The sequence below is a fragment of the Rhinolophus ferrumequinum genome, chromosome 5, assembly GCF_004115265.2.
Source record: "Rhinolophus ferrumequinum isolate MPI-CBG mRhiFer1 chromosome 5, mRhiFer1_v1.p, whole genome shotgun sequence".
Classification (NCBI taxonomy): Eukaryota; Metazoa; Chordata; class Mammalia; order Chiroptera; family Rhinolophidae; genus Rhinolophus; species Rhinolophus ferrumequinum.
In genome coordinates, this window is record NC_046288.1 from 29,093,180 (window position 1) to 29,111,412 (window position 18,233).

Below are 18,233 nucleotides of genomic sequence, written 5' to 3' on the forward strand. Positions count from 1 at the left end.
TACGATTGCTAAGGCTTCATTGCCTTGGGAACACATAGTTCACATTTCTTACCCGTTTAGTTTAAATAATGAGTTTTGTTTTTAATGTAAAGTGCAAAATTATATCTACTTATTGTTTCCTGTTAGTTTTAAGCCCCATGTTATTTGGGGGCATTCATGTTTGTACCTGGTGTCTTTTGTATGGAGTGGACACTAGAAACTTGGTATGCAGTTCAAAGAAAAAAATGTGACCTCAGAGAGGTTCTTTTAATTTTGTTCATAAAGCATTTTTTTCAGCTGTTACTTTCCTTTGAAAAATGCTCTGTGCTCAGATTTTCCTGGGATAAAACATCCAACCAGGTAAAGGATTTAAGAGAATTAGGCCACGCTTACTCAATGAAATGCGGTGGAGTGGAAAATATCCTGCCTTGCCAGCCCAAGAAAATTATGATTTTTCTGATCTAGTAGTTAAAGAAAATTATATTATTTAAAGAGCTGATGTTATATCGACATTAAATTACTAGGAGTAGTGTTTAGTCTTTTATAAGATTATGCGTTGACTTTTTAATCTAAAGGAATTAAAGTCTGTAATCTAAAGAATTACTTGGAAGCAAAGCGGTGTTCGAGCTTCTGTCCTTTTTTTCAACCCTTGTCCTCTTGGAGTGAAGACCAGCCTGAGTCAGAGCACTGAGGATTAAATGATGAATGCATTACTCAGCACCCTGCAGGGGTTGGGTCAAGCGCCCTGGCTTTGAAAAGTTACTCTTTTGCTTAGTAAGCCTAGAAATTTTAGGTCCAACCACAGAAGGAAAGTTCACAGTATCCTGCTGATTAACACAGTCCACTTGAAAATGATCTTTCACTCCTCTAGCTGTCCCCCCTCTCTCTTCTGTGTCACTGTGTCTGAAGTCACTGACTAGGTTGCCAGTGGATTTTACCTACTGCAGCTATATTGCCACACAACTTGGTTCCCATGAAGTATTCCTGGTGAAACCATCCCTTGACTTGAATAAGAAGTTGGCATGCTAAGGGCAAAGCACGGATACACTTATTTTAGTCTGGCAGAGACGGGGAACCTGTGACAATACTATTTTGAAGCAAAGAACAGGGATTCTGGATCAGGTGCCCACTAAGAATACATATTCTTAATTAAAGTGTTAGCTAAAGAAGGGAACACAGATGGCTTTTGGGGTTGATTAGAGCAAGCGCTGTCCTAGGAAGGATTGCAGAGACCTGGGGGAGAGGAAGGCTGGGCCTGAATCCTGGGGCCAGCTCTACTCACCTGAGGAAACAGCCTGTCTCTGCAGGGGATGGGAAAAGGAAAGGGTACCAGGTAGATGGATGTGGGTAAAAGGGCTGTGACAAAAAGTAAATCAAACCAGGAGTAAATTTATTTGCATGCTTACTGTTTTTGAGTTTTCTCTCAAAGTTTAACTTATCTTGAAAGAGAGCCAGGCAGTAAGATTTAAACAAGTTATTTGGGATTTTTTCATACTTTCCATTTTACCATGTTTGTGCTCTGACCTGGATGTAGCTGAAGCCTCATCACCATGTCCATCATCATTTACTAGTGTTCGTAAAGTATACAACCAACGCCTTTGGGTTTTTGGAAGGAAGTCTTGAATTAGGATTTCATTTTGTTTTTCCAGGTAGCCCAGCCATGACCCATAGGAATCTGACTTCTGCCAGTCTGAATGACATTTCTGATAAACCAGAGAAGGACCAGGTAAGCAAAGAATTCTTGCTTCTTTGAAATGTAAGACTAAGTGTGTATCTAGAAGATGCTGGGAAAAGATTAGAAATGATAGTTCCCTAGCTTAAAATGAACCAATAAGTGTCGATGGGTTTTTTGCACTTTCTCTGAGGCAAGAGGAAGCAGTATGTGAAGGGATTTGAAGTTCAAAAGATAAGAATTAAGAGTCTTGACTCCAGCCTTTACAGATGTATCTGCTTGGGCAGTTTAAATCTTGGAGCGATAGTTGTCCCAGTTTTAAAATAGTAAAAATAATTCCTACCTCAGGGTTATTGTGAGGATTAAATGAGATACTTCATGAAAAAATGCACTGATAAACTATAAAAGGCTAAGAAATGCTGGCAATTGTTAACTTTTGTGGGATACTTTAGGCAAAGGTAATATAGCTGTTTGTTAGCTGTTTGTCTACTAAAACACATAGTAAGTAGCCTATTTGAAATGAAGAGCAATTAGGTTTTGAATCTCAAATTTCCTTCTTTAAAAAGAATATTGTGGAAAGTGGGCCATTTTCCCAGTTGGGTGAATATCTGGGTGGATAATAGAAAATGGTGAGTAGACGTAATTTTTCATTTTACTTAAAAACCCCAAACCAGTTATTTGTCCTAATGGATGAAAACTCTCCCTGAATTGATAGATCTGAATTATATATTCCTAAGGCAATGAAGCCTTTTCTGTGACGATGTTCCTCTTTAACTGGCAATACTTGTAATAGCGATAAGGTGTATAGGTCTTGGTGAATTGTAAAAAGAACAGGAAAGGTGAAATTTATTTTTTCTTGTGAAGCAGCTTTTGAATCCTTCCTTCTTCTCACCAGCTCAACCCTAAAACGATAAAGCTCAACCTTTATCATCTATCTCAGAATGGATTGCTAGAAAAACCTTTGGAACTAATCCCATGTCTCTATTTTCTCAATTTAACGTGCTTTTCATATTATTGCCCTCATATTTCTCCCCTGGATCAAAAACTTATAATGATTTTCTGTCAAGGTAAGTTCAGAATTCCCTATATGACTTCTAAGACTCTCTGAAATCTGGTGTTATCCTTCTCATCTTATTTATGTTTCCTAGAAGAGGGTCTCTGCTTTGGTCAGGCCTAATTCCTCCCTTTTTATACTGAGATTAATTCTTGGTTCCTAGAGCTGCTCCCCTTTCAAATGCTAATATGGATAGCTCTCCTCCCCTCCATTTACCTACCTCTTGAAACATCAGGGTGAAGATGATGTAAATGCGGGATACACTGGCAGGTACATACCAGTAGCAGAAAAAGGACAACTCTTGTCAACTAGGTCTTGGTGCCAAAGTCTAGGTCCGCCAAAACAATTTTGCACAGTCTCGGTGCCATTCAATATTTATCAAGCAACATTCTAATAATGAAGTTTGCCAGGGGTCTTGATTCTGGATAAGGCAAGCGTGTTTAGGAAAGGCTTCTTTTATTAGGCATAGTTCTTCTCTTGGCAGGAATTCATATCAGGGCATATGCAGAAGAAATCTGATGGCATAAGATGTGTATTACATAAGATTTTGATTCAGGTATTAGAAGCAATAGGCTGGAGCATATGATTTGGGGGTGTTGATTTAAGTTGCTATAAAACCTGTGTGATGGCAGTTCTTGGAACCAGACGCTTTGATGCCTGTCACTAACATTTAATATTCATTAAGGTTTATGTTAAAATGAAACCGGGAAGATTTAATTCCGGAGTTTTGTTCTTGTTGTTTTTAAAGCCAGAAAATGAGATTGACCTGTATGTCATTTTAAGAGCAACCATCCATCTTTGGGTACCTAATATAATAGCCATCGTTAATCCAATGCGCTCTTCATCCCCCACCAAAAGAACTAGCTACGTTCTTTGCTTCCCACCAAAAGTTTGAAAAGAAGCTTTGTAATCGACCCATGATCTCTTCTGCAACCAAAGATAGAGTAGGAATTCAAACTAATAGTTCCAGTTTCTATACCTACTATTTTAGTAACTTCTAATACAAACACCCCTGGATCATGTTAGTGTGATAAGGAGAAAATGGGCTTGCCAAGAAGATGAAGCTATGGCGAAAAACCCAATAAACTCAGGCTTTTATTTTTTAACGTACTTTTTTTCTCTGGGTAGGAAACAAAGGTTACCAGGCACAAATTTGTTTTGAAAAAGCTTTTATAATTAATTAGCCAGTGTCCTGGAAATGATCTTGGCAGTAAAGTCAAACTTGTTCTGTATGCGTTTCCAAGTTGGCCGCAAAACTTCCATCCGACTGGAACTGAAGTTTCTGATTGACTGATTATTCTGCCCGGATACAACTTGAACCGTTGTGATGGTGCCTCATGACTTCCCGGAGCTATATAACTTCCCAGTAGCACAAGAAATGGGTTTAACGTTCAGAGTTAGAAACGGGAGCAGATTTTCTCTTTCTGACAGCTACACAGTGACCAAATTTGAAGGCATATTTTTTTATGAGATTCTGTTTTGGGGAAACAGTAGAAACAAATCTGTACACTATACTTTTTCTCGCTGGCTCTGCCAAGCCTATGTACTGATGATTTTAGTAGCGGCTACCTTACTGAGAAATACCTCAGAATAGTTAACAGCAGAAGAAGAGCATAGCCAAAATTTAGGTGATTCAATGCTTCAACAATATTCCAAGTTGGATGCTATAGTTATTAAGCAGAAAAACACCTGGGATAAGTAGATTTAAAAAATTACATCTGGAGCTCCTCTGCTTGTAGCTCTTCATAAATAATCTCTTCTATTTTGTTACAATGGTGGTGTTTCCCTTCATTGTCCACTTACCTTCCCCAATTTCCTTAGTTTGATTTGTTTCTCTCTCTTTTTATTCCTTTTCTGTTCTTTAAAAGATTTACAAGTGCAATCAACGGGTGCTTATCAACTACAGTGGGTTTAGTTCTCAGTTTCAGTAAGTATGGAATCAGCTGTGAGGGTAAAATCTTTCTCATCATGTTACCTCTTAGCTTTAACTCTCTGGTGGAAGTACCGTGTGCTAAGTGGGGCAATGACTTTAAAAGAGATTGACTTTTTTCCTCCGGGTTTCTCAATACTGCAATAACACCTCACAATTACAAGACCAGCCTAAGTGAAATTGCAGTCCATAGATTGCAGTGCATGTAGTAGATGTAGAATTACCTTGCAGATTCTCAGGAAGACACTTAGGACTCAGATAACCTTGTAACTTACGTGGTTATGACTTCCATGATACTCATTATTTAGCTTAGCTAGCTTTTCTGAGAACCTACCCATAGGTCTTCTGGTGGAATTTGGCCTAAGGTTAATTCCTAAAGAGTATTGTTATCATTTTTTAGCACTATTATTGACTTTTATCTTTAAATATACTTGGCTGTCTTGATTATTATTTTTGAAGTTTTTGTCTTTTACAGAAATAGTCCTGAATTTAAATATTTTGTCAGAGAGTAAGAGGATGAAACCATTAAACCATGTGCAAGTTTGAAATAACTAAGCCCATGACTTCCTTAAAATGAAATCTAGAAACACTTTGTGTTTGAACGACTCCTAACCCTTTTCTTACATATATGTAATATAGGAGGGAGTCAGCTAAATTAGACAGAGATGACCTTTTCATAGTTTTGAAGATCCCCATCCTAAAGCCCATATAAAGCTTCCCTTAGCGTTAGTAACTATTTCATATTCACAGTGACAGAAAAGGAGAACAGCGCCGCCTTCTCTTTTTCGTGGCTCAACCAGAAAAACTCTCTAATTTACACAGAGCACTGGGTAGTCTTGCTCCACTTCTTGGAGAAGGTGCAGTAGGTAAGGAAGATTCATGTTTTCCGAGGGGACAATATTTGTCTTTAGCATGTTTTCAGGGACCAGTGAAACACTGCTGTGTCATGAGAGCTCCAAATGGAATCACATCTGTGAGAACCTGAGAACAAAGGCGTGTTGTGAGGAGGTGGTTACAGTCGTCCAGTGTCACTAAGTCACTACACTTTTGGTAACTGCCTGGTTCAGCGGCTACAGCTTTTCTTCACCAATTGTCCTTGACTGGAAATGGTGTTAGCCATTGCGATGACTGATTATCTTTGGAGGGCCTTTGAAAGGAAATTAGCTTGCTGCTTAAATAATTAACAACAGTGATGTTTGTCATCATCTTTTTCCCCGTTCTACAAGAAATTTGACTTTATGTACCTTTCTTCTCCCACCTTATGTTCTCTTCTGTATTCTTAAAGAATTAATAATCAGTGGTATTAGCAGTGTTTGAGAAGCACCGATATTCATACTGACATCAAGGACCCGTGTTTTTGAACCTGTATCCCAATTAAATTCAAACACAGTTGAATTTTACCGTTTTTTTTTTGAATTTTCCCGAACTATGCTATTCTTCTGTGAAAGCTATTTATCTGGATCAGAAAACTAGCATTCATTTAAAAATCGGTAATGTGTCACCTTGAAAATGAAGTAGATAAACCTGCCTTAAGTAAACTAATGTCTATCTTGTGTTTTCAGGTAAGAAAAAAGAGGAGTTTTGTAAAATTTAGAACTATGGTTTTAAGGAATTATGAAGTTGCAATAAGTTTGAACTTCTAAATCCCCCAATAATTGTATGCTACTATGATTTAAACTCGTTCATTCATTCAAAAAGTATATCTGTAGTAGAAAATGTGGTAGGATTCCAGACGTGAATGAGAAAGATAAATCTTTTGACTCATAGAGCTGGTGTGCTTTTTAGGCGCAGATAGACAATAAACATCAAAAACAAGTAAACAAATGAACAGGAGCATTTCACACAATGATAAGTGCTATCCTGAAAATACAGCAGGATAATGTGGAGAGGTACAGGAAAGCTGTTGTAGGTAGGAGAGTTTGCCCGAGAGAAGATCTGGGGGAAGTGGTTTCTAGGCTGAGTGAAAGCTAGAGTAAAGCCTTCAGGCAAGAATGAGTGTGGTGTATTCAAGAAATAGGAGGAAGAAGGAAAAAAAAAAAAAATCCAGAGCAGCTAGAGAAAAGTAGCAGGCGTGCAGAGGTAGGTGAGGCCAGGGAAGTCCGTGGGGGGACCTTTTAATTTTATCCTAAGTGCAGTGAGACACTATTGTAGGAGTTTTGTGTTCTGATTTACGTTTTGAAAAGATCCCTGGATGCTGTGTGACAAGATGGAGGAATTTGCCCGTATTCTGGATCAACTGGTGGTGTTCCTATAATTAAGCACTGGGTGAGCACCCTTCTGCGTTCCACTCAGAGCACTGGAGACCCAACCGCCAGTTTGCTATAGACATCAAGACCTTCCTCCTGTCAGAAAAGGAAGTTCTTTTGTTCCATAGGAGAATTGTAAGAAAGAAAAAGAGTTCCCTAATTAAAATAGTTTCCATTAGATCAAATTATTAATTAATATTAATAAAAATTAAGTACTTTAATGCACTAGAAGTAGACACAGGCCAAGGAGAGTACTGAGATTGAGCTTTTGAGTGATTGATTGTACCTATACGTCCTGCTCTCTTGACGTTACTATTGGCTAATGTCAGTTGTGTCAGCTGGTAAAACACATGACTCATGAAACCTTTGCTAGAGGCCTGTCTGAGGAAACAAGCATCTTTGTTTTCATTGTTCAGAAAGGGGCATCAGGGTGTGTAGGAGGACAGAGCAGCCAAGTGGGATCTTGACCACAGTCTTACTTATACCAGTGAAAGAACGGAACTCCGGGGGCACTGCAGGGCAGTCCTGTATTTGACAGTTAGTAAAAGGCGTAGCAGGTTTTACATGTCTTAAATAGTTCACTGGAATGTTTTATATTTGATGCCACTTTTGTTTTTCTCTTTCGGATCAGTGGCATTCCACTGTATTTCTATGCCATGAATGTCTTCAGAATACATTGCAGAGAGTAGTAGAATGCCATCAACAATTATCTTTGACGGATGTCTACTTTCATGTCACGTTACCCACTTCTGACCACCACCACACGCACAAAAACCAAAAAAACAAAATAAAACAAAACAAAACTCTTTCCCCCTTGGAAAGGGGAAATTATTAGAAAACCAGAAAGCAGCAATATCTTATGATGAACACTCTAAGGGCATAGTTAAAAAATCTTTATAATAGTTGCAGGTATACACATGGAATTATTCTTTACCTGTTATAGTAACATGTTATTGTTATTATCTATAACATTTTTTAAAACTACTTTTTTTCTGATTCAAAAGTATACAAAATTGCTAAAAAAATCAAACAAAGCAAAAAAAATGAGTAAAATGGAAAGTGAAAATTCACAAATTCTCATCCTCAAAATAATCTTCTGGAACTTTCTGTAAATAAATGCCTATACATTTATTTATATAAAATACAAATGAGACCACAGTGTTCTGCACTTGCATTTTTAAAAAACCGAACAGAATACCATGGATATCTATCCTATTCTTCTTGAAGGTTTTATAGTACATATGAATCATTTTATTTAAGTGATCTTTAATTGATATTTAGTTACTTTCATTTCTTTGTAAGTACAAAAAAATCTTTAAGAAATACCCTTATTGTAATTTCATTTGTTTATTTATTTATTTTTGCATTCTTCCATGAGTATTTCTGGAGAAGAAATTTTTATAAGTGAATTGCTGGGTCACCGTATTGCCAGTTACCTTCCCAAAAGATTATACTAATTTGTCTCCTAGATCTTTTAAACACTGTAATAAATTCTCCTCCACTGCTAGGATACTGTTTGCTATTCACTTTTGAGTTTCTCCTGTATGAGTCACTCCACTAAAAGCTTAGCAACTCAAAGTGAAAAGAATCTCAGTCACTAGCATCTGCCTCCCCACCCACTTTGGGGGCTTTTTTCAGAAATTTATAATATTGAGGCTAAAACTGGGTGATTCTCCTGGTCTAATTGGATTCTGAGCTGGTTAATGTGCCCATGTTATGAAGCAAGAAGGTGAAAAGTGAAGTGGCAGTAGACTTGGCCACCTGTATGTTTCTTATTGCTTTTGCTAAGGGTGCTGCTGTTCCCAGCTCTGAGAGAAATCCTTCAGGCTTTGTGGGAATGTCCTTGGCAACCAAAAATGGCTTCATCTCAAGAACCCTTCTTGGTGGTCAGCCTTTGGAACAAAAAAGGAACTTTGTAAGAAAAGTTGGACAAGTGTTCTCCTTGAAGTACTATTCACCACGTTTGCAGCTTGGCTTTGCACCTACTTCCTCCCCTCTCCTCTATCCCCAAGAGAATTTTGAGTGCACTTACATCTAGACCATAAAGTTAGTTAAATGAGTAGTTTATACCTTATGTGGAATGCTTTATTAGGAGCTTTGAAGGAGTGTTGTCATCTGGGAAAACTGATAAAAGGATCAGCGAGTTGTTCTTTGCATGTTAAGGAGTATTTGCAGATTTTGGCGCTTTGCTGCTTCCCTGTTTTCCTCTCAACACTGACTCTCTGCACAGGAGATTTATGAAGAGGCCGTGCCATGGGAGGAAGTTTCTCTTGCTCTTCTTCAGAAAGAGAAGGGCTTCCCACTGTTTCCATCTCACTTGTCTGATTGATCCAGTGGCTAGTTGATTTACTTGACTTAGCAGAATCTCATGACCTTATCAATCACCAGCAGTGCTTCCTGATTTCTCTCTGTGTTGCCACCAATGGTCTGGTTTCACTTCCTAGAATGGAACTGAACTGAAAACAAGCATGCTTTTTTCTTTTCTGCTGCCATGTTAAAGGGTAGGTATAATTTTTTATACAATTCGAAAGGCAGTGGTTAATCATACCAAGCTGACATTACTGCCTAATCAGTGTTCTATGGGTACACATACAAGAGGCTAGAAAGTAACTGGCTCATTGTATAGGGGCTGCTGTAATAGCTTTGAACTTCAAATTTAGCTGAACTGTTAATTATTCAGGGGCTTTACCTGATTGTATTGAGTCTATTCCTCTTTAAAGAATAATTAACAACTAACGTAGACTGGGCACATATTCACACTAATGCTTTGGTTGGTACTAGTAACCCTATTTTACATATTGGTAAACTTAGGCATGACAAAAGTAAGTAAGTTCCTCAAACTTAAATAACATCTGAGTGGTGGAGCTTAGATGAGCACAGGAGCCTGTGCTGTTAATAAATGCAGTGAATTCTGCCTATTTGCATTGTGGTCTTTTCTGGTGCTAAGCCCCAGGTGTCCAGTTGAGAGTTACCAGCCTAGGGTCTGTTTTTGAGGCACACATCATGCTGAATAGGCTAATCACCAGAATTACTATTAAATAAACCAACAATTCTTAAGGTTGTTATGGTGGCCGGAGGTTTCTGCTGCCATAGTGATTAAAAGACTCAATGAACCACACTTGTGTTGTGTGTTCATACCCTGAGTGGTGTTGGTTGAGGTCAGTGAGAAGAAGCTGATGTAATTTGGAAAAGGATAATACATGACCTCAGATTATGATTTTATATCTAACTAGACAGACCAAATACACTGTGATGCTTACAGTAAAGTGGAGCCGTTCAGTGGAAGACAAGATAAGAGTGTGGGTGGAACCATCAATCAAAGAGAAACAGGGCACTTTAGAAGCATCTTTCTGTTTTAGAGAACAGAAGATAAGTGTTTTAACCAAATGAAACATTCTTCCTTGGAGAAAGAGTGAGGTATGAAATGTGAGAAATAAATTAGAATGTAACTATGTGCAGTTTTGACGTATGCATGACTTGGTTTACCCAAAAAGTGGCAAGTAATGTGACTTCTAAAAATTCTTTCAATAAGGGTCAGTAATCTCCAAAATTTGATGAAGTACAGAGTTTCAATGTTAACTTTTTTTTGTAGTTAGAGTTACCTGTAGAATTAGCCAAAGTGGATTAGATTATTTAGCCAATTGACCTGTCCATGGACCACAGTGCATGTGCTCCTGCTTTTTATTTTTGGTTTTGTTTTGCAGTAAGTTTCGCTAGGATGGAAGTCAGGTCCATTTTAGATTCCATTCCTTACCTTTCAACTTTACATTGTTAATTTGGCTTTTTGGGGTTTCATGCTCTTAATTTCTATACTCCACTGCTCTACTTGCACTCTAATAAAATGTGCCTGTCCTTCCATGAATATTGTTATTGCATGAACATTTCCTTTGGACCCATGCATCCCATTTTCTTGCTACAAGTCCTACCTTTCTTTCAAGACCTACATCAAATGCTATTTTTCTCTTACGTACGTCCTTGAACATTCTGACTCATGTTGATTACGCCTGTCTCAAATTTCTAAAACCACCCAGCATTTACTACTTGTCATTTCACGGGGACTCACTTGTTTGTTATTGTTTGTTGTGTGTCTCATCTTCTTTAGGGGATGGGGTGGGGAGGCCCAGGGTCTGGGGAGGAGGAAGAGGTAGGACCCTTAAATTAGTTGCTGAGGGAAATGATAATGGCGACTAATTGGGGAGAATCATCTTTCCCTTACCCTTTCTCTCAGAACTTTTTCTAAAGGCTGAGAAAACGACTGACTATGAGAGTTTCTCAGAAGATGGTGATTTCTCCAAGTATTGTTATTGTCTTATCTTTTCATTCTGGCCACTTTAAAAATTAGTATTTCTGGTCACGATCACTGACAGTGTTTCATTAGGTTAACCAGTTGCTTGAATGCACTTGAAATTCTTGCCCATCTCATACATTAAATTTTTTTTTCATCTAGGGCAATCATGTAAATGTTAATATTTCAAATACAGTTTGCTCTTTCATTTGTTAAAATTCATTTGCACATTTTTCTCATAATGAGAGCTCAATGACTGTAGTTAACTGGCTGATTGACATAGTTTAAAGAAAACACTGAACTTTTTTTTTTTTTCAACCTAAAACAAAGTGCAGTGTGTCATAAGGACATGTTAGAAAAGCCAACTGTCAGTACAGAATGATGTTCTATTGCAAGATGACATGGTATTGCTAAGTTTTCCCAAGCATGGCACATTTCAAATCAAGGACTGTCCAGTGTTCTACTTTTAGACATGAGCTACTTCATTTTGTATGACATGAGATAGTGTGAAATTAGAGTTAAGGCAGATCAAACCTGGAAAGGATGTATCATTGAATGGCATAAAATGGCATTTATTAAAGAATTTACTTGTTTTATACATTATTTTAACCCTTTTCACTTTACATTTTTCTTATAGTTTAGATTCCAAAGACCGTATTATGGTAAAGATCCAAGTATATTATTGAAAATGAAAAAAAAGGACAAGTCAGGTTGAAATCCAGTTATGTATCAGGATGACTTGTTTCAGAAAAACCCTTTGGTCAGAGATTAGAAAAGTTTATCTTTTCTCCTAGTGTCTTTGACTACTAGTGTCTTTGATTATTCATAGAGCTTTTTCACTAACTTATTTGTGATGCTTTTATTAAGTCCTCCTTTGCACTAAATCTGTATTAGGGAACAGGACTATAAAAATGAATAGGATACAATCTCTACCTTTCAGGGGTTCTGATTATAGACGGTGAGACAAATCTGTAAATAGTGTACGGTGGCAGAGGTCTTAGCTAGAGAAGGGAGTACGAATTCTGCCAGGGGCTGGGGAGTAGACAAAGGTGACATTTGAATTAATCTTTGAATTGAATGCTTTTGTCTTATCCATAATGTTCAAGAAGAAGCAGATGACTATATGGTAGGAATATAGGATGTTAGGAATATTAGGTCATTGAGTAGGAAATGGGGTTAGATAACCTTTGAGTTTTTTAAGATGTTCTGATTTGATGAATGTGGAATGAATGGCATATGGAGATTTAAAAAATTCAAAATTCAAAAAAGAGGTAGAATTTACACTGGGATGTACCATGGGACAAAGGAGTGAACAGACCCTCAGGCTCAATATTCATGTTCGTAAAGTGATCAGAACCCACTGGTGCTTACTCGGAGCCCACCAGGTACAAATGAGGAACCTTGCAGGGAAATTTTTGTGTAGCTGTCGCCTGCTTAGAACTTTACTCTCCCCTTTTTCTTCTTCCTCAGTATTTTCTATTGTTCTAATTTGGTGCATGTTCTCAGAGACCTAAGTGAAGGGTACATTAAAAAAATTCTGCTAAATAAATAATAGCATGCCTCCTACAGATTTAATTATAGCCATACAGCTGCCTGTTTGAAGTGTTCTGCTGGGGCCATATGGTTCCTTGTGCATTCCAGCCCTGGAAGGACCTGGTTTAAATGTTTCCCAGCTGATCACATTGAATTCTCAGAGAACTGCTAGCAGCCATTTGGAATTCAATAGATGGTGAGCTTTACCTCCCTTGTCTCTCTTTGGATGGACATTTTATTGGCAATTTCTTATTAGACCCAAGGTAATCAGACATTAAAGCACCCACCCAGTCAGGTCTTAAGATTTATGACTACTTGCTGTTTTCAGGCTGATTTTTGTCACCACGTTTGATATGCTGAATGGAAAATTCTTCTACATTTAACCACTTGCACTTAATGGCTTTTTTTAAAAAAAAGTATTTGAATGGAGGATTTTTAAAATTATTTTCTGTCCCAGAAGTGGGGGAACAGAAATAGGGCTCAGGAGAGGGAACCTGCCCTTCCCCTGCCGCTGTTCTAGGAGTGTGACTGTGAATTAAGTAACTTCTCTGAGCCCCAGGAGAGCCAGAACTGGCCCCTGTAGTTCCTTTCCCTTTCCAGAATTCTGCGAGAATCAGCTGGGGAACATGTTCTTTTGGTGACAAGCGTCTAGAGTAGAGTGGTAGTCTTCCCTTTTCCCATTGTGGCATTCTGGTGTCTCTTCCCCTAGTGATTAGAAAGCCAAAATTTCCCAACCCTTGGGCCACAAAAATCTTTCCATCTGAAGTGTGTATAAAGGTCTAAACCTCAGAGAGTAGCAGTTTTGGCTTCACTATGTGTTGTCTAATGTAGTGGTTTTTAACCTTTTTCAATGTCAAGTATCCAGTTGAATTTGTGATGAAACAATGGATGCTTTCACCAGAGAAATGCAAAATAATTCTTAAGGCACAAAAAGTTGCGAAAAATTACAAAGTGCCCATGGAGCAGCTGGTCCCCTAGTCCAGAACTGTTGGCTCTGTGCTTTGATAAGAGCCTTGCCTTTTCCTTTTTGTTCCGAGGGAAGAGAACTGCACGTGAAGTCGAGGACAGAGAAGTAGAAAGTGTGAAGCCTGAAGATCACATGGTAGAAAGGGCTCAGCTTTGCCGGGCTCATGGATTGCATTGGGTTGGAGCAAACAGTGGGGGTGGTGGACGGTATTTCCTCAGTTCCCACACAAGAAAAGCATTCTGCATAGGTGTTTGTCAAGCCATTAGCTTTCTACTCTGGGTTGCATACATTGCCTCTGATGATTCTACCTTCCCACCTCTCATGACTTGAACTTTTTGTTTTTAAATAGTATTTGTTTTTTATTAGCTAGCCAACTGGGATGTGAGCAGAAAAGAATGTCCGTGAAACATTTCCCATTAAACTATAATTTTCTCTTTCACTAATACCACGACACTAATTTTTAGGGGTCTTGTTTGTTTTGTCTTTCTTTGGTTTTTCCTTCTGCAACCCTACTCTCCAGGTGTCATCTGTAGATTGTGAGGCAGAAAGAATGAAAGTAACCGTATGTTTAGGATCTTTCTTCTGGGGGTGGGAGAGGGAAGACTGTAAACAGATACTGCTTTATAGATATTGATAGGCAGGGTGAAAGTTAAAAGGAAAGCATTTCGTGTTTTATTTCCTGCTGAAAACAGTCATTCAAAGATAAGGCGTCATCTGAGGGAATGCAGATAAAATGGTGCCATTATTGCGAGGAATTATATTTGTTTTACAGTATAGCTACACTGGTCCACCCACACTAATCTCAGCCTTCATTATATCTTAGCCTTACCACGGGAATGTTATCTCTGCAGCCTTCTCAAGTTGAAACTCAAGCATCTGTACAGCCGGTAGAATTAACTTAAACGTAGAGAGTTACTCTGCTGGATGAATATACGTTTTTAAGTCTATGATACAAACTAGGGAAAGAGATTTCTATCTAAAATTCAGAGAATTGTATATCTGAATTAAATGTAGTACCAGCGTAACTTTATTCCTTTGGGAGAGAAAAGTTTTATTTTGTGACATCATGTTTTCCATATATTCTAGGATTATCTTAAAACTTTGACATGATGGTTATCGTTACCACTTATTGAATATGTACTTGGCTATTTCAGACACTGTGCTAGGAGGTTTTTATATATAATCTACATGTAATACATTACTATCAACATGACTCTACAAATGAAGAGGCCAAATGCAAAACATAAGGAACTCAGTGGTCTTCTCAGCAACTATTGCTTAGGTTAAAATAAAAGGAAAATTTAGGGCACCAGTATTTTTAGTGCTGAGCCGGATTTTCACTGGTGCATCTGTTGTTACTCACTAGCATTGGTGAAATATTTCCTTTTGATGTTAGGAAGCATCGGGCCTTTGAAGAAAGGCAGTTCTAGTGTTGTGTGTCATTCTAGACTCTTCCTTCTTCACTTCCTCTATCCAGGCATTCAACCATTCCTGTGTATTCTGCCTTTTAATTGTTCTCAATTCTGTTTTCAACATTCTGTTCCCACTGATGTTCTTTGGGTTCCTCTATTTATTACATTTATTAAGCAGCCTGTTAACTTGCTGAGCACTATGCTTAAACACTTTGAAATATTATCTGATTTACTCCTTTTACATCTGTGAGGGGTCACTCATTATCCCCATTTTACAGATGAGGAAACTCAGCTTACAGAAATGCAGTAATTTGCCCAGAGTCCACTAGCTAGAAAAAGGAAGAACTGAGATGTGCTTATAGCTCTGTCTAACTCACTAAAGATCATTCTCTTTTTCTCTTTGAATTTAAATCAACTGGAGGGCAACCACCAAGCTTAGCATGGTGAATCCTGGTCTCTGGAGACAGACAGACAGTCTTTGGTTTGAATTTTCTTTCCTAGTGTCATGATCTCAGACAATTTGTGTAATCTCTAAATCTCATGTCCTCTTGGGTAAATAGTGACGACAATAGTAGCAGTTTATAGAAATGTTGTGAGAGTTTAATAAGATACTGAGTGTAGAGTTCCTGGTTCAGTGTCTGGCCAGGAACACTGATTAAAAAATGTTAGTAATCATTATCAGTGTTAATTTAAAATTATTGTTGAAGGCTTTTGTGCCTCTTGATGACAATAATGCCTTTAGAGTGCAGTTTTTCTGATGAGAGATTCAAAATCTTAAATTAGGAAATCATTCAACATACAACTATTCTTTAAAAGCAGGACCCCTTTCAAAGTCTCACCAGTAAATCCTGGAGAAGGGTACTACTTTAAGGCACTTCAGGAATTTTTAAACAACAGTGAATGGTAACTATCAAGCCACCCTACAGTTTTCATTGACCTACGTTCCTAGGTTTTGGAACCAGTAAAGGCTCTATTCTTCTCACCAGAGACCTTTCTCAAGTTTGCTACTACCAAATGTAGCTCCTTTCTTGGAGACTTCAGTGTCCTTGCTTGTATTTATGCAGAACGTAAGGCTACCATGACACAGGTGTGATCACATGGATTCCATGCATTTAACAAGCGTTTAGTGAACACTTCCTGCGAGGTGGTGCCTTTATAAGGCACTCGAGAAACAAAGTTGAATAATATATCGTTTCTTTTTATAGGGTAATTTAGAATCCTTTTAAAAGATACTTATAGTCTAATGAGAGTCACAGCCAAGTCAATTAATGAATGCATTGTGATAGGTATAATTTCAGAGGGAAGGCTAAAGTCCTGTGGTAGAACAAAATCAGGAAAGTTGGGGGAATCAGAGTTGTCTGGCTTACCTTTCCTGTAATTCTTGGCTAGAGTTCAGAGGCATAAGTGTATAGCTAGCATTTATAGGAGTATTTGTAACATTTAAGGAGAAACCAGGGGCAGGGCATTTCCCGCTATATAGATTATTTCAACTCTCTTTCCTTGACGCATGGAGTAGGTGACCTGCCTTTACATATGGTGAGTTCATGACACAACAATGAAAGAGGAAAAATAACTCTTAAAATATTACCTAACTTAACTATCACCTAGAGTTTACAGGTTCTTGATTTTCTTTAAATACTTTTTAAAATGCCATTCTCTTTATTTGGGTTTTTGGCTTTCCTGCCCCCCACCCCGTAGTTTTTCTTTTTCTTTTTCTTTTTCTTTTCTTTTCTTTTCTTTTTTTTTTTTTTTTTTTGCAATTAAGTACTGTTAAATACTTTAAAATATAGTCATTAATTTTTTTTTCTTTAAATTAAATTTTATTGGGGCAGCAATTGTTAGTAAAGTTACATAGATTTCAGGTGTACAATTCTGTAATACATTATCTATGTCTCACATTGTGTGTTCACCACCCAGAGTCAGTTCTCTTTCCATCACCGTATATTAGACCCCGTTTACCCTCTTCTAGAGCCCTGCTTCCCCCATCCCATTACTCTCTGGTAACCCCTAAACTATTGTCTATATCTATGAGTTGTTGTTCTTTCAGTTGTTTGTCTTGTTTTTTTGTTGTTTTCTGTATGGAGCCTAAACTACTTTAGATGCTTAACACTGGTTTGCTATACAAAAGGTTCAGAAATTTCAGAACAATATCTTCTACGCTTTAGGTAGTAAAACATATTCATCAGGAATATCAGAATTTCACAGTATAGTGAAGCGGACAGAGCATTAAAAATTAGAATTACTGTCCTGGCCTGGCTGTTTAGCCATAGGAGCCTCTGAAATTCCTTAAACTTTTTGAACTTTAGTTTCTCTGATCTGTAAGATGGTTTAAAAATATATTTATCATAAGCTTGCAGTAAGAATTCAATTAAGATAGTAAATGTGAAAGTTTTAAAAACTGTAACTAGCAATAAACACTAACAATATTATGTTTTAATGATATAAAACAGAAAATGTGACTAGAGATTTTGACAAGTTGATTTTTAAACTAGGTCAGTACTTGAAATTTCATCCTATTTAGGAATTCAGAACTGATGGATTGTACTTAATGTTATATTTAGTTTAATAGCCATTTGTAAATGTGCTGCTTTGCAGAATCATTTGCATTAATGGTGGTAAGATGTTTATATTTGGAAGGAGAAGTTAGAAAATCAAATTTTCACCCTCAGGGAACTGGTTTCATTTTGTATTTTTTTAAATGGAATAAACAAAAATAGGAGAGTGTTCAAAAAGTAAAAACATGCAGCCACAGAGCCTTTTGGCATCTTGTCTCATTTAATGAATTTGATTGCATTCTGTCATATTTCATGCATTCTGGAAATCTGAGACCATATCATGGATGTTCAGTACTAATAACCTTATAAGTGATTGTCTAAATTTTGGATTCTGTAGACGAACAAGCAATTGCGTCTTTTTAAGCTTCTTAGACACTGGGTCAGTGGTTTATAAATTTAGCCATTGGAAATATTCTTCTAAATCACAGTTTGAAGAAATCCTAAAGGGCAATCAGAGTTTCCATTCAAAACAAAACATGTTTATAATAATTATTCTAGTCGTTCTCTCTGTCACACCAAAAAAGTCCTATCCCACAAACTAGCTTAAGGGATGAATAAAGAATATCCTTATTTAATAGAAAAGTTTTAAGATAATTTTTC

General features: G+C 37.5%; 1 protein-coding gene across 11 annotated transcripts in view; it reads left to right on the forward strand.

The window, feature by feature from the left end:
* The window catches only part of SLC4A4 (solute carrier family 4 member 4), a 348,583-nt gene that overhangs the window by 212,365 nt on the left and 117,985 nt on the right, over window positions 1-18,233 (forward strand). For all 11 annotated transcript variants that reach the window (XM_033105862.1, XM_033105858.1, XM_033105861.1 and 8 more), the window contains one exon: window positions 1,629-1,705. In XM_033105862.1, the coding sequence (XP_032961753.1) occupies window positions 1,629-1,705 (77 nt within the window). The remainder of the gene's footprint in view (window positions 1-1,628; window positions 1,706-18,233) is intronic.